The 25,950-nt window shown below is 38.2% G+C and overlaps 1 protein-coding gene and 1 long non-coding RNA gene across 4 annotated transcripts; one reads left to right on the forward strand and one right to left on the reverse strand.

The window, feature by feature from the left end:
- Positions 1-1,623: 1,623 nt before the first annotated feature.
- LOC141657367 (myosin-11-like) lies at positions 1,624-24,666 on the forward strand. 3 transcript variants are annotated; one of them, XM_074464572.1, is made up of 38 exons: positions 1,624-2,013; positions 2,942-3,070; positions 3,642-3,785; positions 3,920-4,065; positions 4,146-4,302; positions 4,455-4,513; positions 4,698-4,857; positions 4,989-5,138; positions 5,240-5,376; positions 5,458-5,604; positions 5,723-5,824; positions 9,764-9,821; positions 9,896-9,997; positions 12,515-12,552; positions 12,974-13,100; positions 13,175-13,357; positions 13,670-13,801; positions 13,912-14,021; positions 14,178-14,238; positions 14,400-14,577; positions 15,416-15,621; positions 15,716-15,835; positions 16,597-16,695; positions 16,890-17,111; positions 17,318-17,457; positions 18,338-18,449; positions 18,535-18,576; positions 18,687-18,938; positions 19,034-19,192; positions 19,314-19,520; positions 19,838-19,981; positions 20,197-20,267; positions 20,345-20,444; positions 20,516-20,572; positions 20,655-20,711; positions 20,803-20,883; positions 20,977-21,059; positions 24,094-24,666. In XM_074464572.1, exons 1-38 carry the CDS (start codon positions 2,011-2,013, stop codon positions 24,215-24,217), a joined length of 4,599 nt encoding a protein of 1,532 aa, XP_074320673.1. In that variant the 5' UTR covers positions 1,624-2,010; the 3' UTR covers positions 24,218-24,666. The 3 variants fall into 3 exon arrangements, 2 of the variants coding, with proteins under 2 accessions (XP_074320673.1, XP_074320672.1); XR_012548737.1 differs by lacking the exon at positions 1,624-2,013 and having other exon boundaries at positions 2,936-3,070; positions 20,523-20,572; XM_074464571.1 differs by lacking the exon at positions 1,624-2,013 and having other exon boundaries at positions 2,936-3,070.
- Positions 24,182-25,950, reverse strand: LOC141657368 (uncharacterized). Its single transcript, XR_012548738.1, has 3 exons — positions 25,853-25,950; positions 25,616-25,674; positions 24,182-24,288 (listed from the first exon to the last, which is right to left on the reverse strand). It is a non-coding gene; the product is annotated as an uncharacterized LOC141657368 (long non-coding RNA).

Genomic DNA, 25,950 nt, shown 5'->3' on the forward strand with positions numbered 1-25,950 from the left:
AACGCTCTGCCTGGTAACATACATAGCCTTACTTCCAAACCAGCACAAACAAAGAGACCCAGAAATCAGTCTGCCAGAGCAATATACTATGGTCCAGCAAGAGCGAGCAGATTAGACTACCAGGGGCCTGGAGTAAAAATCTCGAGAACAAGTCTGGGTACAGAGAGGGGGTTCAGAACTAAGCCCGGTGTATCCAGCAGACAACTATTTGTTCTAAGAAAATGACGACCACATCCAGAACCTGAAAGACTAATTTCCCTCCTCATCTTGAGGCCGAGGAGGAAAATTGGGGGCAATTGTTATGGCCAAAATTCACATTTTCATATCGGTACACGTGGCAAGTAACGAGTGGTAAATCAAGGCTTGAGAGGATTAATGTCGTGGATGAATCTGGGCCGTAGGATGAGAAAAGTACACATGGGATATTAAAACAAGCGCAGTTAAAGAGGTTAAGGGCAACTCACCTACTTCCTATTATTGGGACGGACCTAGAAGTCGGAAACAAATTGTAGAGGAGCCCGGTTTGGAAGAGCGAGCTTGATTCGGAAGAGCGAGCTTGATTCTCGGGAAGAGCCTCATTCCCGGGAGGATTCGGCTCTAGAGGAGCCTGATTCTAGAGTAACTCGAGTCTAGAGGAGCCTGATTCCAGAGGAGCCTGATTCTAGAGTGACTCGACTCTAGAGGAGCCTGATTCCGGAGGAGCCTGATTCTGGAGGAGTCTGATTCTAGAGTGACTCGACTCTAGAAGAGCCTGATTCTGGAGGAGCCTGATTTCGGAGGAGCCTGATTCTAGAGTGACTCGACTCTAGAGGAGCCTGACTCTAGAGGAGCCTGATTCCGGAGGAGCCTGACTCCGGAGGAGCCTGACTATGGAGGAGCCTGAGAAAACGACACTCTAGAGGAAGCAGCAGTATTAGAGGAATAAAGATTAGCAATAAATGGAGAAGATTTACAACACACTTGATTGACACGTGGCAGGCGCCGGTTGGAGGAGATCAAATAAAAGGGGATTGATGACTTGGCAAAACTAGGACAATAAGATCAGAATAAAGAAAGCACACTTGAATGATAGTAAAAGGGGCAGTCAAAGAAGAAAAAGTCAGCACATTTAATTCCTAAAAATCAGGTAACTGACCCCTAAAAAATTGGTAACGGCTCCTGAAAGCTTGGGAGCTGACCCGGAGGAACCTGCAGGAGCCAAACCTAAAATAACAGCTATAAAAGAAGGAGCAAGACTCAGTCAGGGGGATCTCATTCCAAGGCAACACATAATCACTAAGAAACGACATCTTTTTTCTTCTATATCATTCTCATCAAACACCATTGTAGCTTCCTTATTGGCTAAAATATTCCGATTATAGTGCTAATATTGGCGGGATTCCGACTCCCCCCGCGGTTGTTCCACACCGGGTTTCCGCGTCACAAAAACTCCTTGCGTCGATCTTTCTTTTGTTGTGTTTTACTTTAGTTTACACCGTGGTTCCTTGACTCGCTCGTAGTTATAGACGATCACTTTGACTCACCAATCTAAACAACTAACCGGTAAATTTTTACCAAAACAAGGGTAAAATTATAAAAGACGTATGTGAAAGAGTAAAATGCGGGTGTGAAAAAGCACACCCCAATCGTAAATGTGCCCATCAAGTTTCAGAAAAACGGAGGTGGGAGTTGAATCAAAGTTAGGCGGCAATGGAGGAACGAACAAGAGAGAGGAAAATTAGGAGTCACAAGGCTCCTGCAAACTCGGCATTAACGTTCACTCATAGTCAGACATGGAAATTGGAGAGAGAAAGAGAGAGAATGTGCGGGCGAAAAGGAAGCGAATTTGGACGGTTAATTGCAGAATGTCACTCTTCTTCCCTTACGAGGAGAGAGAAAATAACTCCCACCACATCTCCATCATTCTCCATCATCACATTCTGAAGAAATTCATGGATTTTTTCGTCTGAAATGGTTGATTTTCATGATGTGAATTTGAATTGAGCAAGGCGGTGTTTTGATTCTTGCGTCATGGTACGTGTTTTCTTTAATTTCTCTTTAATCTTGTTGTAATTGTGCTAATTGATTTGTGTTGTTAGGTTTAATATTCAATGTAGTTGCGTTTATTTTTGTGTTAAATTTCTAAATGTTGTCATGTTGTTGAAATTTTTGATTGTAAATGGAGACATTTCGTCATTTTTGTGATTTAATTTCGAGCATTTCGATTGAGAATTGGGGAGACTTCTATGTGCTTGATGAAATGTGTCTAAGAGTATTTTTTGAAAAACAAGGTCTGAGGTGTGATATTACTTCGTTTAGCGTGAATTCAAGCTAGCGAACTGGATGTCGGAGAAATCAACAAGTTTAGTGTATAGAATTATCTATTATTGAGCCGTCAGCTATGTAGTATGTCATTTGTTGGCTAACGTCGCAATGCCAAACATAGTTAATGCTTCTGTGCGTTGTGAGCTATGTTACTGAATACTGTGCTCTACTGGCAAGACTACATAGCATACATATACTCTTCACATTTCAAAATTACTTCTTTTGGAGTGCGTTGTGAGCTATGTTACTCTGACTCTTCATTACCTTGCATTCGTGTCTGACAACCGACACTCACACAAGGGTATAATACTCGCACACTTTATTTTCAACCAAAAATATCGAGTTATTACATTCATAAAATGGCCGAGTTTGACTCTTGGACACACACCCGTGTTGGACTTTTCTCTCCGAGTTTGATTAACATAGGTTGTGAGTTCTACATGCAAGCTTGCTAGCTTGTTCTTGATTCTCAGTTGTCAGTCAGAATAGTTGTTTTGGGCTGAGACACAATATCCATTCTTTGTGTTTTCCGTTTGAAGCCATATTCTATGATTCACTTTTTTTTTATTTGTTGCATGCATCTCTGGTTAGTACAAAGACAGCATATAACTCATGAACTCAATTATAATTGATGCAGGAAACTCCGGTTAACATTATAGTAGGCTCGCATGTCTGGGCTGAGGACCGAGATATAGCCTGGGTTGATGGGCAAGTAGTAAAGATAATTGGACAGGACGCTGAAATTGAGACGTCAAATGGCAAAAAGGTACTTAGACAGCTTATGACTTATACTCGCTAATCTTGATTTCCTTGTAGTCAAATACCTGGTGAGCAACATTAGAAAAAGCACATTCAAAGCTCATATAGTAAATGTTGATGTCGATTCACAAACCTTATTCCTCACTTCAGACTTTCTGTGCCAGAGTATGTTTCAGACCTGGTTATTGTAACCTAGTAAGGTTTCCGGGAACAAAAGACCTTACAAAGATACACATGTATTTAGTATTTCCTATCTTGAACCGAAAATGTTGTCAAATATCTTCCAATTCTTAAAACATTCGTACACATCTATATGGTGTTGGACCAGATCTCGAACATGCCTAGACAAAGAAAGTGTGACTGCATGATGCTGTCTTTTGTCTATCCTAAAGATACATCCTTGCTGGCTTCTGTTGGTGACATATAATATCTAGGAGTTTGCTTAAGATTTATAGGTTCCAGTTTTAGCTGGTTTGTCATCATGACACAAATCATTTGTTTTCAGTCACTTTTATTGAGATATCCAAGGTAGTTGTAAAACATTTATATCTTAACTTTTTCATCTGGACGTGGTATAGGTTGTTGCAAAATTATCCAAATTATATCCTAAGGATATGGAAGCTCCTCCAGCTGGGGTGGATGACATGACAAAGCTATCATATTTGCATGAACCAGGGGTCCTTCGGAATCTACGCACTAGATATGAGTTGAATGAAATCTATGTTAGTAACTGTGTTTGTTTCAGACAAGATAATGAGAGAAAAATTCAGATGCTGACATTATAGATAAATCTTCCGTTTTGGTCAGTTCCTTTGGTTACTTTTCTTACCTTTTAACACCTTTCTTGACCTGACAGACATATACTGGAAATATACTTATTGCTATAAATCCCTTCCAAAGACTGCCTCATCTCTATGATACTCATATGATGCAACAATACAAGGGAGCACCTCTAGGAGAATTAAGCCCCCATGTTTTTGCAGTGGCCGATGTTGCTTACAGGTGCTCTTGATTTCCTATGGTCACACAAATGTGTTTTTCTAAACGTGCTTTTCTGATAGTGGTAGTTTTGTGGACTATAGGGCAATGATAAAGGAGGGGAAGAGCAACTCAATTCTAGTTAGTGGTGAAAGTGGAGCCGGTAAAACAGAGACCACAAAAATGCTCATGCGATACCTTGCTTTTCTAGGTGGCCGCTCTTCAACTGAAGGACGGACTGTTGAACAGCAAGTTCTTGAGGTATGATAAAATTTGAGTTATTATGTTTCTTTCATTTTACGTTTATTTGTGCCTATTCTTAGGAATATTGAAATATGCAAGTGTAGTAATTTATTTTTGATATGAGCTGTTACAATTTTTTTTTTCTAAATTTTTTTTACCGTGTAATGCAGTCAAATCCAGTTCTTGAAGCTTTTGGAAATGCTAAAACTGTCAGAAATAATAATTCCAGGTATAGTATTCATCCTATTCTGATGCAATTGTGTCTCTACTTTCCTGAATCCATGGATGGTGTTGTTCCTAGAAATTAATGTTAGTTTTCCTCTGAGCATGATTATGCATTCAAAGTGCTACAAAGCTGTTTTATTGGTCTCATCAGTTGTCCATTGCTGATGTCTGAAAATCTTGTTGTGCAGCCGTTTCGGTAAATTTGTCGAGATCCAATTTGACAAGCGTGGCAGAATATCAGGGGCAGCCGTCAGGACATACCTTCTTGAAAGGTCTCGTGTTTGTCAAGTTAGTGATCCTGAGCGTAATTATCATTGCTTTTATCTGCTTTGTGCGGCACCTCAAGAGGTACGGTCATTTCAACCACTTTTTGCTCTGAGAGTACTATATACGGAGTATTAATTATGAAAAAAATATTAGTTTGAAATTCATTATGTGTTAATATGTGGGATCTTCTATTATATTTTTTTGGTCTCCAGGAGATAGAGAGATATAAACTACAGAATCCAAAATCATTTCACTATCTTAATCAGTCAAAATGCTATGAACTGGATGGTATTAGTGATGCGCGTGACTATCTTGCTACTAGAAGGGCGATGGATATTGTCGGAATTGGTGAGAAGGAGCAGGTAGTCGAGTGACTTGATTACTTGAACATTTGTTAGGCTGATAACTATTTATTCCTTTAGAATATTTTCTCTCTCCTCCATTTATGCTCTCATTATTTCAGGAGGCAATATTTAGGGTTGTAGCCGCAATACTCCATCTGGGAAATATTGATTTTGCTAAAGGACAGGAGATAGACTCATCAGTTGTAAAAGATGACAAGTCGAAATTTCATCTTAAAATTGTATCAGAACTCCTCATGTATGGGTTTATCTGCATTTATAAATCACTCAAGAGTATTTTAAACTTAGAAAGAGCCATAACCCTTCATAAATATATCAGGTGTGATCCACAAGCATTGGAGGATGCGTTGTTAAAACGTGTGATGATTACCCCTGAAGAAGTAATCAAGAGAAGTCTTGATCCTCTTAATGCTACAGTTAGCAGGGATGGTTTAGCTAAGACAATTTATTCTCGACTCTTTGACTGGTAGGACACTGGCATTATGCATATTCCTCTTTGCTAGGGATATGAATCTTGTTTTGTATTTAAAATTCTAACGTCGACTTCATTTTCATGTCAACCATGTATGTGTTCTTTTGTGCAGGTTGGTTGATAAAATAAATGTATCAATTGGACAGGATCCCAACTCAAAGTCTTTGATCGGTGTCCTAGATATTTATGGCTTTGAAAGCTTTAAGCATAACAGGTAAGAATTCAAAGAAAATGGTGTAGGTATCAGATGTCTTGTGAATGTACTTTATCAAGGACAGTGACTTTAGCCAAACAAACATGTTTATGTTTAACTTTTAAGAGGTTGAAGGGAAAGAGAGCCTTCTCTGACTTGGGGGTTCATTATGTTAACTTGGTCATATTATCATGATGAGCCTAGACACACTCTAATTCCTTATGTGTAGTTAGGATAGAATTCCTCGAGACATCCTGCCAACCGCAGTTACCAAAGTAGGGTGTTGGTCCCACTTCTGCAATAATCTCTGTTAAAAGCCCATGGAAGGTCAAAAGCAAACTTAGGGCAAAGGTAGTAGCATTTTGGGTGAGTATACAACTGCAAAAATGGAAGCAACAAATTAAAGACGCATCATTAGCATCTCAACTTCTGATTATTATCCAAGATAATCTAACAATTAATTGCTAATGCTCTTTTTATTTTTATTTTTAATTTTCATGGGTAGAGAGGTAGAGCTTGCTTTAGTTAATAATTATATGTATAATAATCCGGATCTGTTACGAACTACTCTTATGACACGAACCGTGCGAACTACTTCAAAATTGTTTTTTATGCATCCACTGAAGGCCCAAGCCTTTCACAACCCTCCCAAGGCGTAACCCCTCATAACCCACTCCAAACCCTATCCTCCCAACACCTTCACCAATGCAAGCAGATGCCGCCAGCCAATACCAGCAGACGCCGACACCTCCCTCGGCCACCCAGATGTCGGCGATGCGCCGATCGATGCGTCTACGCGTCTTCGACGCATTTTTCGCCCTCTCCACTCTGCTCGCTTCATGCGTGTCACGCCGGCGTAGCACGCCACCACCGGTGATCATGCCGGCAGAGTTCCCAGCCGGCTAGCCGCACACATGGCCCCTTCCTTTTTTCTCCTCGTCGTGACACATCACACATCCTTGCTTTATCGTGGATCCACCTGCTCCATAGACCGTTAGATCATCTTGTGTGGGGGTTAGTGTGCGTGGTGGTGTCATATAGTTGTGGCCTGTGGGTGGTTGCTTGGTGTTGGTTAGTGTGCATGGTGGTGAAGTGTCGTAGTTCTGTGCATGACAGAGATAAGGTTGGTGTATTCTGCGTCAACGGTCAACGGTGTGAAAGTGATGAAAGTGGCCGACACTTCTCCGGCGTCATCTGGTGGCTGGAGTGGTCGCCGGCAGGTGCTAGTGGTGATGGATGGAGGTGTGGTTTGTGGGGGTTGTCTTGGTGGCGTTGATGTGGTGGTCGTGGGGGTGGTGGTAGTTCATGGTCGGGTGGTGGGTGGATACAAATTGTCACTCACATACACAAATTTATAATCTAGATACAATAATATATTTGTGTATCTAGAGTGATCGTTTATGTATCAGGAGTACTATTATGTGTTTCAGAGTACTTCGTGCGGTTCGTACTGTAAATTAATTTGTAAGGCATCCCGCCCCTATATATATAACTAGACGTGCCTATTAGATGTCGTATATAAATAAGTTTTAAATTATAGTTATAACATTATTAGTTTAAATGTAGAACATCTTATAAGGGTTGATGGAGTACCAATGTCCGAACCTTGGTCATCAGTGTTAACCACTATCTAAAGGTAAAATTGGTCATTTGTACTATGAAAATTTTGTATTCGAAAAACAACATAGATGAATTACTCATCTTATATAATATTTTAAAATGTGAGAAAAAAATATGCTCTAAAATATGAATGACATACATAAAAAAATAATTATGATGTTTCTACACCATTCAATCGTCTAGAGGAGTTCTATAATGAGTACACAAATCGCCAAATAAAACACTAAAAATATTTGAATTTTTGAAGTCATTATACATCGTCATTAACCGTGAACTCGTGAAGATGTGCTTACTTTCTTGTGTGCATACTCGTTTATAAGATTAATCCCATTATACCTGTCCAATAGTCCATTGTCCCAATTAGAGAATAAACCAAGAATATTCCATAACTAATATATTATCGAATGATAATATATTTTCCTAACACTCTAATATTCTCTAATAGCCTCTTTAGTTTATTTCAAATCCCCGAAGCTTTTAGTTTGAGTACACAAATCGCCAAATAAAACACTAAACATATTTGAATTTTTGAAGTCATTATACATCGTCATTAACCGTGAACTCGTGAAGATGTGCTTACTTTCTTGTGTGCATACTCGTTTATAAGATTAATCCCATTATACCTGTCCAATAGTCCATTGTCCCAATTAGAGAATAAACCAAGAATATTCCATAACTAATATATTATCGAATGATAATATATTTTCCTAATACTCTAATATTCTCTAATAGTCTCTTTAGTTTTGTTCCGGGTGTAATTCCAGAGCAAGTATAGTTACCACCCGTGGCTTGTTGAATGATGTCTTGAGTTGGATTCTCCTTTGGTCTTAATCGTTCCTCTCGGCCTCTCCTGCAACAATGAACGAACTGAGGGCTTGGCTTTGTGCCAAGCGTACTCACTCCGACGCTCAAGTCAGTAAACTTAAAGGATAAGTCGTTACTTGGCTGAATGTATATTGTAGAGAGATAAGAAAGATATTACCAGATGAATAGTGTATTTAGGTTTAGTTGTGTATATGTTGGCCCCTCTCCTCAATGAAGGTTGAGGAGTATTTATAGGCTTTCACCTTTTGTCACGTAGTGGCCAAGTGGCCAAGTGGCTAGCAGGTGGAAAGACTGATCTACCCCTCGGCCGAGGGACTTATGGCAGGCCGGCGGGCCCTGTTGACTCACCGCCGAGGGGTCTTGGATGTGAGTACGTGGTTATGTGTCCCGGCTGGCAGGTTGTCATGCCGAGACCCAGGCTGACCGGCCGATGGGCTGCATCGGCTAGGCTATCTAAGTCGTTGACTTGCTGTGGATATCTTTGACCTTGCTCAATATGTTGACTTGGTCAGCGGTGCAGAATATGCCCCATCAAGTTTATTTCAAATCCCCGAAGCTTTTAGTTTGAATTAATAATAATGATTTGGAGGGCTTAATTTGGCTTTCGTAATTGGGCTACTACTTCAAACTTATGGTATCTCTTTATCCAGCCATAACTTGTTGCATGACCAGAGATGAGTCACAAACGAATGTGCGACATGAGATAATAACATTCCGCCTCCCAAGATTCAAATTTATAAATGGATAATATTTTATTTTTTGGATCATCTCGTTTTTAAGTTGTACCAAAGCTGGAAAAATAAGTTATGGATTCATAAGAAATATTGTAGTTCATGTTTTCAAAGGTACAAAAGTTTAGGTAAGATGGTCTTTCACTAAGTAACTAAGAGACCGCTTTTTCCGTATCGTCTCCCTTTGTGTATTTTTTTACTCTTTATTATTGATCATGACTTAAAATGATCTCTTTTGGGTATGTTTTCATAACATTCGTACCATTTTTTTTAATTTAATGATAGCCTTCTAATAAAGTTATTAAGAGACCAAACCGTCTTTTATAAAAAAAAACTATAACAACTACTACTACTACCACCACCACCTACCACTACTACCACCACCACCACCACCACCACCACCACCACCACCACTACTACTACTACTACTACTACTACTACTACTACTACTGTATATGAAAGAATTGGGTTAAGATTTGGTCGATCTATACATATTAGGAATGTCCATGCATGATTTTCGGAAAGATTATGAAAGAATTGGGTTAAGATTTTGTGAGGTTGGGCGGGAAAACCATAGTAAACAGTGAATATGGGATTGACACGTGGCATATCGGTTCTTGTATTATAATTGTAAATATCTAGAATATATAGATAGATATATAGACAGATAGATTATTTTTTCTTGAGATATGTAGTGTTATTGGCGTCCTTTTCTACCTGAAGAATAAATACTAATCAAACAGTTACCAACAAACTAATTTTAATGTTCAATAACCTTGTTCAGCTTTGAGCAGTTCTGTATTAACTTCACTAATGAGAAACTACAACAACATTTCAACCAGGTGAGCTTCGTTACATCAATCCTGTAAGTTTGATTCCTGGTACTGTGAAGCTAATAATCTTGTTGCTTTTGTAGCATGTCTTTAAGATGGAGCAAGAGGAATACACAAAAGAGAAGATAGATTGGAGCTACATTGAGTTCGTTGACAATCAAGATGTTCTTGACCTTATAGAAAAGGTTTACAATGCCTTCTCAATTATGTTTCAGCATTTAATCATAAACTTGAATTCTTGAAAACACTTTGATGATTCTTGAAACAAAGCTTCACTGAAAATCGTAGGAACAGTCAGTAATTGTTATCGTAAGGTGAACGGTTATTTTAAGACCCCCGATAATGGAAATCAAGATAACCTTTAGAAATGATAGATTAAGGATGATGCTATTTGGTCCATGATTTCTTCAGTTGACATTGCTTTGCCATTTTTTACATTCTAGTTATTTGACAATTGGTAGACACAAACTGCTCTTAATAGCAGCCTAAAGATGGTCAATTTCAGTATTCCTGTTGATGAACCTTTCCAGTGGTCACTTTCCTTGTGTTTATATCAGTGTAAACCTATATTATTCTGTCATTTGGACTCCTATCTTACAGATTTGGGGCATCATCGTCTTTGTCATTGACTAACATTTGCTTACCTTCTTGGGTTTATGAAGTTGGCTATCTCTCCTCCTTATGGGTGCGGCCCAGACCCATTTTCATGGTTTAACATGTATCAGAGGCTCAGAGCCCAATGTTTCATTTTGGGTTTGATGAATTGAAATCGGGCCTAAATTATGCCACTGGAGGAGGGCCTCTTTGAGGGTTTGTTAAAACCACTTCCTTGCACTCCCATAGCTTCCCTCCAGGTTTCTAAGAGACGTCACATGTGAGGGGTAGTGTTAAGAGCTCCTATTATGTGGTTTACTCACATGTGAGTGTCCCACATTGACAAAATGAGGGAGTTCACTACTTTATAAAGCAAGGAGACCAATTTGTTTTAGGATGAAACCTTTCTTTAGGCTTATGAAGTGGGCTCTCTCTCCTCCTTATGAATTGGGCCTAAATTATGCCACTGGAGGAGGGCCTCTTTGAGGGTTTGTTAAAACCACTTCCTTGCACTCCCATAGCTTCCCTCCAGGTTTCTAAGAGACGTCACATGTGAGGGGTAGTGTTAAGAGCTCCTATTATGTGGTTTACTCACATGTGAGTGTCCCACATTGACAAAATGAGGGAGTTCACTACTTTATAAAGCAAGGAGACCAATTTGTTTTAGGATGAAACCTTTCTTTAGGCTTATGAAGTGAGCTCTCTCTCCTCCTTATGAATGTGTCCCAGACCTGTTTTCATGATTTAACACCTATCTTACAGATTTGGGGCATGTTCATGTTTTTCAATGACCAATATTTCAATTCCATCTCTGAGCCCGCTTAATAATCACTTGAATCAGCAAAACATCCACATGTTTCTGCATCCTGTGAGTTGATGTGATAGCCCAGCAGTTTTCTGCTTCCTGTCATTTAAACGTCCAGTATCCTGGAAATGTGACAGTTTTGGAGTTCAACGAAAATAAACTTGATTTCTGTAGTTGACCTTCTTGTCCAAGATTTTTAGTCCATCTAAAGCAGGCCCTTGCATTACGCTAAGTCCATCTCCCTATAAAGGCATGTCTTACACTCTTACCTCAACTGCTAACAACTTTACCCCAATGGCTCAATGGCTCCCACCTGTGACGGGATAAAAGGGGGCAGGGTTTGGATGTACACAACTTTACCTTTGTATTGACTATTGAGAACATAGAGAGGAGATGTGTTTTTTGGATGACCATATTGAAAATTGCATTCGATACTTCAAGAATCATGGTACAAGAAGTATAAAGAGTTTATTGAGCAATTTTGCTTTTAAATCTAGACTGATATTGTTGCTTAGTTTGTCTCAATCATGTATGAAAACTTAGTCTCTAGTTATATATGCTTACAAGCTGATCTTATGCTGGTTATGTTCTCAGACTTCTATCTTTAAAATTCTTTTCTCTTGGTTTTGTGGACGTGTTATACTTGTTCTGGATCCGACACTGTCAAGAATTTTATTCTCTGTGGCTTTTATTGTCTTGGAAAAATGATCCTGTCATAAGCCCATTGTTTATAAAGTAAAGTCTGCTGAAATCAGGGAATTAATAGTTCCCCTTTTTAGCTTTTACACAATGAACCAAATGGAGAAGTAATAACTGAGAATAATTTCTGAGTTTGCATGATCTATTGTGAAACCTTTAATGTCTTGGTTGCTGGGACATCATTCCGCTTTCGGATTTTCTCCTCTTATGGGTTTAGGGGCTTCCTATTACACGAATGTCTTTGAAGTTTAAGCATCTACCCTTTGTTTGGATAGCTGGATTTGAAGAGAAAGGGAGGGTGGTGATTTCATTTTTTTGTTAGCAAAATGGATGTGAGGGAAAGTGGATCCCTCCATTTCCCCCTATAAGACAAATTAAAATCCTTTCAACATAGGAAAAATTTGGAGGGAAAACTCATTTCCTCCATTCCCCCTCCCCTTCCCTTCCCCCCATTTCCCGTCCCTCCTTCCCCCTCTCCTTCCATTGCCTCCTCCTTTTGTATCCAAACACACTCTCAGGATTTTATTTCTTAAAAAATACGAGACGCCTCACTTTTTATTGCATGAGATTGAAGTGCCTTTTCTAACCTTCGAGTTTCTTGCAGAAACCTGGTGGGATCATAGCTCTTTTAGACGAGGCCTGGTAAGCAATTCAACACGAAATTATGCTTATATATCCAGATAAATGAATCGTCATTCTTTATCTTTCACATTTGCATCTGTTAACTGTACTTACGCCTTGTTTGGATACCAAAAATGGAGGAAAAGGGAGGGGAGAGGAAAGAGGGAAGGGAAAGGGAGGGAAGGGAGGGGAAGGTGGAATGGTGGTGAGAGTTTTCCTTTCAAATCTTTCCTTTGTTTGAGGGAAACATTTTGGCTTGGACCCATTTTGCTATTCAGACAATGAAAATTGTCTCCCTCCAAATCCTCCCCTTCCTTTCCTTTCAAATCCTTCTATCCAAACAAGGCCTAAAACTCTGATATCTAGTGGATAACTTGTGAAAGTCTTACTGCCAATCTCATGTATATTCTGGTTTATATATTACATATTTTTTTCACTCCAGTATGTTTCCCAAGTCTACGCCTGAGACGCTTGCTTCGAAGCTTTTTCAGACATACAAAAATCATAGACGCCTTGTCAAGCCTAAACTCTCTCGAACAAATTTCATCGTTTCTCATTATGCAGGCGAGGTATTACTTGATTTCTGATTTGCCTGTTGGGTTTCTGTTGGTGTTGCACGCTAATTTTATTCCATGATCACCAGGTGCTATACCAGGCTGATCAGTTTTTGGACAAAAACAAGGACTATGTGGTGCCTGAACACCAAGACCTGTTAACATCTTCAAAGTGTTCATTTGTAACTAGCCTTTTCCCTCCAGTTGTTGAAGAAACAACAAAGACCTCAAACAAGTCTACCAAGTTCTCTTCAATTGGTTCTCGTTTTAAGGTACTCCCTTTGTTGATCCAACTTCCTGGTTTCCTATTTGGGCTGTCTCGTTAACAGACTTCCCACTTGGATTCTTTTTTTAATATGTTATTTGTGACCAATTCATAGTTTCTAACCCCACATCGTTCATCTAATTTTATTTCTAGCTATATACTCGTGTGATCCTTAGTTTTGTGCAAAACAAACTTTGAAGTTTATTATTGGACAGAGCGGTTAGTCAACAGCAAGTCAGTAAACTAGTTGAGATCTGCGAAACTGGCTTATTTATCAATCAGAAGTAAGAAAAAGTTTTGCATTCTTTTGTGGGCATAGGTTCAATTACAACAGTTGATGGAGACTCTGAGCTCAACAGAACCTCACTATATCCGGTGTATAAAGCCAAATAATCTCCTACAACCTGCCGTGTTCGAAAATATGAACATTTTGCAGCAATTGCGTTGTGGTGTGAGTAAAATTCAATTCTTTTGGCTAATCCAGTAGTGTTTTAAAAATTCTTATTTCATGAAATCATTGTTACTTTTAATGTGATTTCTGTTTTTTGTATGTTGGTATAGGGTGTTCTGGAGGCTATTCGAATCAGCTGTGCTGGATACCCTACTCGTCGTCCTTTCTTTGAGTTTCTAAATAGATTCGGAATTCTTGCACCAGAGGTCACTGATGGAAAGTATGTCTTATCTTGTTTTTCTTTCCTTCTTCTCCCCCTCCCCCTTATAACTCAAAATTTTTCATTTTTTAAAATTTTACTTTTTATGGTTAAAGCCTGTTGTCTTCCAAACTTCCTCATCTTGCTTAATTGGTATTAGTATGATGTCTTGGGCAGCTATGATGACAGGGTTGCATGTCAAAAAATATTGGAAAAGAAAGGGCTCAAAGGCTACCAGGTATTTTATTTTCCTTATCCTTTTAAGAAAACAAAAGTTCTGTGTGACAAATAAGATTCCTGTTACTTCTAAAATCCTGACAAAGAAAGATAGTGTTAAGGAAGTACCTTCCGCTTTTTATCTCAGTGTGTGTAATCTTATGTTCAAACGGTTTATTTCAGATAGGCAAAACTAAGGTTTTCCTTAGAGCTGGTCAGATGGCAGAACTCGATGCACGAAGAGCTGAGGTACTTAGTAGTGCAGCAAAGACTATTCAGCGCCGTGTCCGAACTCATTATGCTCGTAAGCAGTTCATCGCATTGCGTGAAGCAGTTGTTTGCATACAGTCTTCTTTACGAGGTAAGATCACTAACCTATTAATTCGCCTACTGTGAAAACAAAGCTAACTTATTGTCATCTAACTCTGGCCTATTCAAGAGATGATCATCTGAATCTATACTTCTATTTCTAAAGTCTGACCACATTCAAGAAGAGTTCTTTTTAAGAAACTCAAGATATGTCCACACTGGCTATGTATGTTCTACACTTTTCTTGTGCTCCAATTCGATCCTTTGGGTTTGTTCCTTCATATAAAGATTGATTGAGGAAGGGTGTCATTTTATCCTAAAGTGGACTATTAGTTTGGACTTTAACCAAAATAGATTTGTGCCAATCTATTTCAAGAGATTACTGGTTTCTCATCTGGGTCAAAGTATCTTCATGCTTATGTCATTTACATGTGAACAAATTGCTTTCTTTTCATATTGATCTTCAAAAATTAGCTTGTTTAACTCATCAAAAGTGCCTCTCTCTGATGGAAGAAGAAATATCACCCTGGGATCTAGGTCTTGAACTCTTGATATAGACAAGTGGTTTTTTTCTGCTATATTACTCCGACTTGGCTGCAAGTGTCGGACACGACACCGTCTTGTGTCCAGTGTTAGACATGGCTAAGAGTGCAAGAGATCCATGTTTTGGACCAAAATGAACTGTTGTAATATCGTGTTGTGTCACATGATGGAAGGTTGGAGTGTTGGACACATGACAGGCAGCCAAAGTGATATGTTTAAGTAACAGATTTTTTCTTCATGCTCTGATCATTCACTCGAGGAGATACTCCTTTTCTTCATCAATCTTTCTCCTTCCACATCTGAGTTATAGTATTCTCTTATATGCATATTCTGTGTTACTATTTTAGGAAATCTGGCCTGCAAAGGGTTTGAGAGGATGAAAAGGGAGGCGGCAGCTGTAAGAATACAGAAGAATGCACGTAAATATCAAACCAGGAAAAAATACAGAAAACTTCGTGTCTCTGTGCTGGCCTTGCAACTAGGTCTACGATCAATGACCGCTCGTAAAGAGTATAGGTTTAGGAGACAAAGTAAAGCTGCAACTCTTATTCAGGTTCATCCTTCTTACATTTTAGTAATGTAGACAGTTCATCTTTTAATAGCTAGTTTTTTCCGAGCTTCATTTTTTAATGAATTAATTGGTTTAGAGTCGATGGCGTTGCCATAAAGCTTCTGCATACTATAAAAAGCTCAGGAAGGCATCCTTAGTTGCACAGTGCAGATGGAGGGGAAAAAGTGCAAGAAAGGAGTTAAGGCAGCTAAAGATGGTTAGTTTCAAATAGATATATACATTTGTTCACACTTTTTGCTCATTTGTGTGGTTATCTTATTCGTGTCTGGCAGTTTTCTGCATGCTTGCCATGGGACTGTTCACAGCTTAAACTTATGAGGAAGTGTCCAAAATGTGGCGGTGTGGCAATAAGGATTCTTACACATGTTTATTCTGAATGTTAGAGTTTAAGTTTGATGTCTGAAGTGTGTTAAAGATCATGCATAAGCAGTTCAGTACAGAATGAACAGTCTTAGTAGAATACTTTCAGCGACATTTATTGATGAATTTCCATGACATAATCATAAACTGAGGGTTGATACCATATGTACAATAGTTAGATCAAGAAAGTATTCTGGGATGGCATGGACTTTAACCATTTATAGCTGTTAAAACCGTTAGATTATTATCTCAATAAGATGATGAGGGTACTTTCTTTTAAAGTTTTAGGTATCATGCACCCTCCCAACTGAAGGATCATTGCCTGAACTTGTCAAAGTGCCTATTAACAAACAAATACCTATATTTCTTAATCTGGTTAACTCTATTTGTACTTTGAGACAAAAGCAAATCTATCACTAGAGCTATATGAAGAGTTTTATTATGAATTTTTTGTCAACGTGATGGTCATAACTCATAACCAGTCAAGGGCTCCAGTGACATGATAGAACCACAGTTTCATTGATGCCCCACTCTTTAACTTGTAATTTTGATAGTTGAAGCCAAGTTTGATCCATATTGTCTATATTCTTTTGACAGGCTGCGAGAGACACGGGAGCTTTGAAAGAAGCAAAGGACAAGCTTCAAAAGCAAGTGGAAGACCTCACATTGCGCTTACATCTAGAAAAACGATTACGGGTACTTCATATTTCTAGAAGTTGTAAAAGCATGATACTTTTGTAAAAACAATTTTCCATTATCATTCCCTGCGTCACTAAGAATATAACACTTCAGATGCTGCTGCTGCTCTGGTTTGAGGCATGTCAGCAGCATTACTGCTTTCTTGGAGCTTCCATGCTAAATTTTTTTTATCATTTTATTTTTTCCAACAGGCTGACTTAGAGGACACAAAAAACCAGGAAATTGCAAAACTGAAAAATACAGTTCAAGTTACGCAGAGTAAAATAGACGAGACAAATTGTTTACTCGAAAAAGAAAGGGAAGCTTTTAAGAAGGCCATAGAAGAAACCCCTCCTGTTGTTCAAGAAACTAAAGTAATCGTTGAAGACACAGAAAAAATTGATTCCCTGAAAGAAGAACTGGAAAGATTCAAGGTTTGGCTCAAGAATAACATTATAACTTGTTTTGTAGTACTAAAATGTTCCCTGTTGTTTGATATGCCTTATGAGGGCCTCAAGCGGAGATTAGATTGGAAGTATAACATCGCTGAAGAGGATTGTTCGACTTCTTTTGCTCGTGCTACTTTCTTTTAACCCGACATAATGTTTTCCTTTTTTTCCTTTGGTTTTTTGCAAGCCAGGCTTCTTTTGAAGCAGAGAAACAAAGAGCTGATGAATCTGATAAGAAATTTGCTGAAGCACATGAATTGAGTGAAGAAAGACACAAAAAGCTTGATGACTCGGATAAGAAAATCTCGCAGCTTCAAGAATCTCTTCACAAGTAATGTGCCAAGTCCCTCTTATGTTTCTGAAAGTATCTCACAAGAAGTGATAATATAGCTTATGTTCCCCAAGTCCTTAAAGTGCTCGATTTAGTACTGAATGTTACTCATTCAAATACTACTTTGGAACCCTCACTAGTCACTAATGTTTTTTTCTTTTTCTGTGTTTCGACAATAATAATTGGCGAAGTCGCCTAGTCATTAGTCATAGAGATGTCAACTGCATCTTTTGCCAAAATTGCCAACAGATTGTAATTTGTAGTTCAGAGGTCGAAGTGCCATGATCTTAATTGTCTGTCTGAAGCCTAAATTTAAGAAACACCTAAATGTTTGATTATACTGGAACCATCTAGCATGAAACAATTGCTTCTATAAGGTTTATAGCTTTCACCCTTCTAGGCCTGTGAGACCCTGTGCATGACGACAACTTCTACTCTAGTCTCAGATTATTAGGGTTAGAGGTGCATAGATATGGATCACATTGGCTGGAAGTTTGGTACTACCAGTGCAAGGTATTTTGTTTCTTCCATTGTATAGCTCTACTACGTACTGCAAAGTACAAAGAGATTGTACTCTTGATGACTGCTTTATTAGTATATATGCAAATGTTCCAGAGTCCAGATATTATTTTAGGTCCTATCTTACTTTTCTTGCCTTCCCTTTTCCTTTTTTTTTTCCTTTCAAAGCTGTCTCTAAGAGGGATGAATGGAATTAAGCCCGTATTTGGCATGCTAAAAACTCTCTGTTATACGTGTTTCCAACTTTAAATTCAGCCTTACACTGTTGGTGGTCACATTCAGTGCAATAACGTCATTTTTGGCTATGCGTTATGAAAAGTTGAAGTTACTGCAAGCTTACACAATTCTATCTGATTATTAGACTAGAAGAAAAGCTCACAAATTTGGAATCAGAGAATCAAGTCCTTCGCCAACAGGCTGTCTCAATGGCACCTAACAAGTTTCTATCAGGACGGTCAAGGTCAATTCTCCAGGTATACTTAGTGATGGATATTCAAGCAGTGGATACTAAGCTTGCAATACAGTCAACTGATGTTCACTTTATCTGTTGTCTTGCAGAGGGGATCTGAGAGTGGTCGTTTTGTGGATGCACATTTGCGGGTTTTTATTTTCTTTCTAAATTATTAGATTTTGTTACGTTTGTGCTAACTTTTGCCGTATTTTTCTGGACTGGCTTATTCGCTCACTTGATTTTTTTTTTTTAAATTCAGGATTTACACAGTCATTCAATGAACCATAGAGAAGCAGAAATAGAGGAGAAACCACAGAAGTCTCTCAATGAGAAACAACAGGAGAATCAGGAATTATTAATTCGATGTATTGCTCAGCCTCTGGGCTTTGCTGGAAACAGACCTATAGCAGCCTGTATAATATACAAATGCCTGCTTCACTGGAGATCTTTTGAAGTTGAGCGAACTAGCATTTTCGACCGTATAATTCAAACACTTGGCCATGCTATTGAGGTTTGGATTTATGGACTTCATACCAGACTATTGTTTCCTTTTTTTAGGCTAAACTAACTCTAGTTGTGTCCTTGCTTTTTGTATAAAAACTGAAGACGCAAGATAACAATGACATCTTGGCTTATTGGTTGTCCAATGCCTCAACACTTCTATTATTTCTACAACATACCCTAAAAGCAAGTAGTGCAGCTGGAATTGCCTCACATCGTCGAGGGACATCTTCATCAGCCACTCTTTTTGGTCGGATGAGTCAGGTAGAATGTTTTTTGTACTCAATAGCTCTCTTTAAAATGAAATTACATCTGGCGTGATTAGAATGTTAGATAGCCTGAACATGGAAATGCCTAATTTGATGGTCCCATATATTTTCTTCAGAGTTTCCGTGGAAGTCCTCATGGAGTTAGTCTTTCCTTTGTTAGTAATGGCATGACTGGTGGAGTTGACTTTCTGCATCAAGTTGAGGCCAAGTATCCTGCTTTGCTTTTCAAGCAGCAGCTTACTGCTTACGTTGAAAAGATATATGGAATTATTCGAGACAATCTTAAAAAAGAGATTTCACCACTGCTTGGGCTGTGTATCCAGGTTAGGAAACTCATCTGCTCATCTTTTTATAAATAGAAGTTAAATCATTTGATTTTGCATATTACAAGTCTACAACATTACAACATCTCAAGGAGTTCCTGCAAGTAGCAAGGGGTTGGTTGTACACAACCTTTCCCTTATGCTGATCAAAACACATGCTCTTTGCGGTTGACCTATAATAAAAATTGTGTGGAGATGTGTATCGAATGATTGCTACTTGACAATAATAAGTTAAAAAAAAGGTGCAGCCTTACCCCCGTCTTATTTGATTTTATTTATTAGAATTAGAATTGTCATTTGTTGAATAACTGAATTAGGCGCCACGTACATCAAGAGCAAGTCTAGTCAAGGGATCGTCTCGTTCTGTTGCAAATTCTGCTGCGCAGCAAGCTTTGATCGCTCACTGGCAAGGCATCGTCAAAAGTCTTGGAAATTTCCTGGGCACATTGAAAGAAAATCATGTGAGATAATTGGACTTGGTTATTTATATTGAGCATTGTATCCTTCAGAAAAAAAACAGTTTTTTTTTTTTTTTTTTCAAACACGAAATAAAAACTCGTAAAGAGGTGTGGGTTTACTTTGTCAGGCATCCATCTCTTCTTGTTCAGACTTGAATCTTTATTTTTGGCTAGATGTACTGTTCTCCCTTTCCGACTTGTTCTTGCCTCTGTTACAGGTGCCTCCTTTTTTGGTTCGGAAGATATTCACACAGATATTTTCATTCATCAACGTGCAATTATTCAACAGGTACTACTTTATCATGATACTATGTTTTTCAGGAGTTTAATAGAAATATACCAACAATTATCTGAATCTTTATGCAGTCTTCTTTTAAGGCGTGAATGCTGTTCATTTAGTAATGGTGAGTATGTCAAGGCGGGTCTAGCTGAACTAGAACATTGGTGTTACACTGCAACTGAAGAGGTAAATTTTTCTCCATTACTTGATTATGGATATTTATAGTAACTCAGTGAAATAAACTACGAAGGATGCAGTATGCAGGGGCATCATGGGATGAACTAAGGCATATACGACAGGCTATTGGCTTTTTGGTAATGATTTTTATCAGGTCATGAGTGATGTTAGATTGAAAATATGATTTTCTAGTAACTAATCCAATCATTATCTTATCAGGTCATACATCAGAAACCCAAAAAATCGTTAGATGAAATAAGCCGTCAGCTTTGCCCTGTGAGTACCAGACAAGTTAGTAAACGTTCAGTGATTTCCCTTATCATCTGTTCGAATGTTATTAATACCAGCCTCCTATGTCCACTTGTAGGTTCTGAGTATACAACAGCTGTATCGCATTAGCACAATGTACTGGGATGACAAGTATGGCACCCACAGTGTCAGTCCGGAAGTAAGTGTTACTGTCAACTGGATAGAAATTAAGCTACATCTCGCTTGTCAGAATTGGTAATACTTGACTTTTACAATTATTTTTTCTTGGTAGGTTATATCTAACATGAGAGTACTAATGACGGAGGACTCGAACAATGCAGTTAGCAATTCTTTCTTATTGGATGACGATTCAAGGTTTGTGGCTGGTTCTAGTAATACTTTTCTTGTACGTTAATATAGCATGGTCGTGCTCGCGCACCATAGGCGAAATACTCCTGGGCAAGGGGTGGCAAATGGTGAAGCGATTCAAATAAATGAATGATGATAGTAGTGAGGATCTGACTCGTGAGACTGAGGGACAAGTTTGAATCCGTAGGGATATTTGCTATAGTCAAGACCTATTGACTATAATTCGGGTTATTGCTTGAGACGCGTCAAACAGTAACAAAAGTTGGATCGAAAACTCGTCAAATCCGGGTTACACAAAGCTGCGTTTTTTTCTTATAACTTGACTGAGAAAAAAAGTAACGTACAACGTCCTATTTAAATAGCTACTGTCTTCTTAACTGACAAGACTCCTATATAAATTAAATAAAATAAATAAAATACTAAACTTAATCAATAAGATCTAACAACTAATAAAATCTAATCTTATTTCTAGTTTTATTTTGTATCATACTTCCTTTCTTCAAAAGAATTGTCCCGATTCTTAGAACCATGGAATCCACTGGGATCAAATATAAGTCTCAGCAGCCTCGATGGGAAATTGAGGTCAAACAACATTGATGAACCTGAACATGGTGTCAAAGCTTCTTTAACTCATTATCTTCAATGTAGATATCATGGCCATTCATCTGGTTTGATTTCAAAACCCTTTCGTGCCATATCAGCTTGTGCCTTCCACCCCACCACCTTCCATACACAAAGCTTGAAAATTCCTCAGTCAATGTTCGAGAATTTAATTTGCTAGAAATATTTTTGATGAGCAAACCCGATTGAAAAGATGACCCGTTAGGAATAACACCTTGCTCCTTTTGAGAATCAGCCATGTTAATATTTTGTGGCTGTTTAAGCTGGATTGAGTCTAATGTCTCCTCGTCACCATATTCATCAAATATAGGTGGCAAATCGAAATTTAAGGCAGAATTATTTTCCACCGGAGTTTCTTCAGAAAATCAAGAACTCTCCTGATAGTGTTCCATCTCTTTTGCCCCCATAGGACCGTCTTGGTTTAAGGAAATCAAGAGCCGAAGCTTTGATACCATATGATACGAGCGTGGAAGCGATTTAAATAAATGAACGATGATAGTAGTGAGGATCGAACTCCTGAGACCGAGGGACAAGTTTGAATCCGTAGGGATATTTGCTCGGATTAGACCTATAATCCGAACAATGGTGAAATATAGTCAAGACCTATTGACTATAATTCGGGTTATTGCTTGAGACGCGTCAAACAGTAACTTTAAGTTGGATCGAAAACTCGTCGAATCCGGATTACACAAAGCTGCGTTTTTTCCTTATAACTTGACCGAGAAAAAAAGTAACGTGACTCCCATATGAATAAAATAAAATACTAAACAACTAATAAAATCTAATCTTATTTCTTGTTTTATTTTGTATCAATTTGTTTTCAAATTCCTGTGAACGATGATAAAGGTGGTGTCAGGGCCGCCTGGTGAATATTTTTTGCGTTAGTTAGACTAGGTATGGGATACTATAAGTACTAATACTTATAATAGAGTTATTGGGTTAGTTAGGCCTCAAGTTTGAACCATCACCCAGACACCACTTCATTGTATGGACATATATCTCTTATCTGACAAAATATTACTCCATCCATTCAAATCCAGGTGTCCCGTAAATTCAAAATCTCTCGCACAAAAATGGTGAAACTTAGGACATTTGGATTTCAATGGAGGGAGTACATAGTTTTGTTACAGCAACGTTTAACCCAGCATCGCCCCCTACTGTGGAGGGAAATGTAAAATTACATATTCTGCTCACCATTACTAGAGCATATACGAAGTATCAGTTAGTTTCTTGTAATGCTGTTCTACACCAATGCTGTAAAACAGTGATATCCAAAAGGAGATCATAACTTACATAAATGAACAAAACAAAACCTCTTTACAAATATACTTGGGTAAGACCGCCTTACATGTATTTGTTAGCTGCAACATACAGGGTAGGGGAAGGGAAGTGAGATTATGCCTTAACCAATTATAAATAAATTTTATCCTTTCAAAAAAAAATTATAAATACATTTGTTTCAAAACTTTTGACAAAAAAGCAACTAAGGGTGTGTTTAGATAGCAAAAGTGGAGGGAAAGGGAGGGTAGAGGAAAGGAGGGAAGGGAAAGGGATAGAAGGGAAGGGGAGGGGACATGGGGTGTGGATGTTTGGATATAATTTCCCTCCAAATCTTGCCTATTGTGGAGAGATTTTGATTAGGCTTGGAGGAGGGAAATTGGATCCCTCCAAAGTCTCCAAATCTCTCGCCCTCCATTTCCCTCCACCCTCAATTGCTATCCAAACAAGGGATTTTAAATTTCCTACTCTCCCTCCCTTTCTTTTCCCTTCAAATCACTCAATCCAAACACACCCTAAGTGAATACTTCAAAATAGTAGACAATAGGTAGTCCCTTATATGTTTGTTTGCAACTGTAGAATCAATTAAACTAAACCCTACATAGTAAGGCTTACTTTTGAATTCTTATGGAACTCGTTTACTGCGATTTAGTTGAAACCTCTTTCTGTTCTTACAAATGTCCAATGAAACATCTCAATATATCCAATTTTCTTCTCACTTTATTGCTCAGCTAATTTAGTTCTTCACGTTTCTACTCTTACAAATTCGTAATTGATTCATTACTTACAGCCAAATTTCTGAAGCTTTTTATGCTGTTTCAAACAACAGGGTTAGAGCCGAGAACTTAACAATTTTTTTTTTCCTTTTTTGTATGGCTTATAGTATACTCCCTAGTCCCTCTAATTCATAAAATTTTTCCTTTCTCTTATTTTACTGGTTCTTAAAACTTCTTGTATTAAGTTTACATGCACTTTATAGTTCGAGATAGATTGTCCTATAATTTAAAAGGCTAAACTGGACCACTTGCACTTTCACACCCGATTTTCATTGCTTTTTTTATTACCATTGTGCCATTGTTGAAGTTGGAGAGTTTGTATGAATTGAGGGAGTAGACTCTTATTTCTTGTCTATGTTTTGCAGCATTCCATTTTCTGTGGATGACATATCGAAATCCATGGATAAAATCGACATTGCAGATGTGGAACCACCATCTCTTATCCGTGATAACTCTGGATTCAGCTTCTTGTTGCCTCGTGCTGACTAAATGCGGTCACCTGTCTGTGTTCACAAGGATTTGCTGGCATCTTCTTGAATATAATCCAAACCCGCATCAAACTGACAGTGGTAAAGAACAATGAGGTTGACTCGACATTTTACTTGGTAGGGTTAGTCTAGAGTTTGCTCTGGTCAAACTTTTGTTAGCAAGTTACCTAGAATGTATGTGACCTCTGTTGCCCACCTACAATAGGTGGTGGGTAGCAAATCAAAGTATATCGCCTTAGTTCTTAAAGTGGATTTTAGCTAGATTGCTTGCTTTCATATGAACCAGCTCTCGCTGCGTTTAGTTGTACATTTCTGTTTATTAAAACTTGGGCTATCATAGAAAAAAATTAGAATTTCTTCTAACACCATAGAATACAGGTGTTCGCATTTTATTATTTAAGCAAGAAAGGTTCATCCTGGTGCAAGGTTTCTTGCATGTTCAGATTGTGTTCAGACTTTCATGGAACTTGCAAGTCATTATTATTGTAATTTGCAACCGATGGTCTAACTTCTGATTTTGTGCATACTGTTTTTAGTAGTTCATGTATGTCTTGTGTAATGATTGTGTAGGAATTTTTGAGTTCAGCATATGTAGTGAATTAAAATAACACAAATTCTTGTTTGTGACGGCACATATCCGTCACTCAAGAGTGACGGATACCATTTTATCTCACAAAGTACCCACTTTTTATTTCTCTACAACACTATTCATGTGGTTCCCTTTCTCCACTAACCCATTTTGTTACCATTTTAACTCACAAAATATCCGCCACAAATGGTAACCCATCACAAGGGAGACCAATTGTTAAAATTAACGGTGAGCAGCAGGCAATTGCCTTTGTGCAGCGAACCCTACCGCAGCCTTCCTTTTCTGTTTCGGTATCTTTTTCCGGTGTAACTTTGCATGATTCCCTCATTACCCTTATTTTGTTTTGAGTCGCATCTGTTTTTCCCCACCATATATCATGGTGGCCTATCTAAGTAATGTGATAACTTGAAATGAAAATAAGGGGACTATTATATACCTCTATGTTTCTATTTTCGTCCCATTTATGTGTGATTTCTAAGACGGAATTTTGACCGTAGTTTTTGAAGTCGATATATTACCTATTTTTGTCGAAATGATTTTTGTTGTGAAAGATGTTTTCATAATTTGACAATTATCCTATTTTTGCTCATTCGATATGTCCATAAGCACGGAGAGCAGCATCACATGCATACCCCATCCCATTACACTACTTGACAAGCTATATTCAACCAGCCACACTACACTACCAATCAAGACTCCAAACGTAACACACGCAATACAGAATAATGACTTTATCAAACGACCAACCGTTACTAACATTAGACAACATAATCAACACATCCCAAGGGAAGAGTAAGGAGTTATCCCTACCTGAATAGCAATCTGAAGCATAAACAAGAGCAATCAGTAACAACCTACAAACCCGTCACCTACATTGAGAATTACATACACAATTACTAATTATTCTCACTAATCAATCTCATTGCTAATTCCCCTAATTTCCCCCAAATTTTAGGGTCAGGGATCAAACTAGATTAATAATATAAATTCATAAAACATAAAAGAGAAGATGAACAACCTTAATTAAGAAGATAGAAGTTTACTTACGAATGAAGCAAATATATTAGGTTAGAAGTAAGAAGAAATCTCCAAATTGATTTGATGAAGAACTAAACCTTTTCTCTCTCAAGAACATGGAGTTGAGA

This window comes from Silene latifolia, chromosome 5 (genome assembly GCF_048544455.1).
Source record: "Silene latifolia isolate original U9 population chromosome 5, ASM4854445v1, whole genome shotgun sequence".
Lineage (NCBI taxonomy): Eukaryota > Viridiplantae > Streptophyta > Magnoliopsida > Caryophyllales > Caryophyllaceae > Silene > Silene latifolia.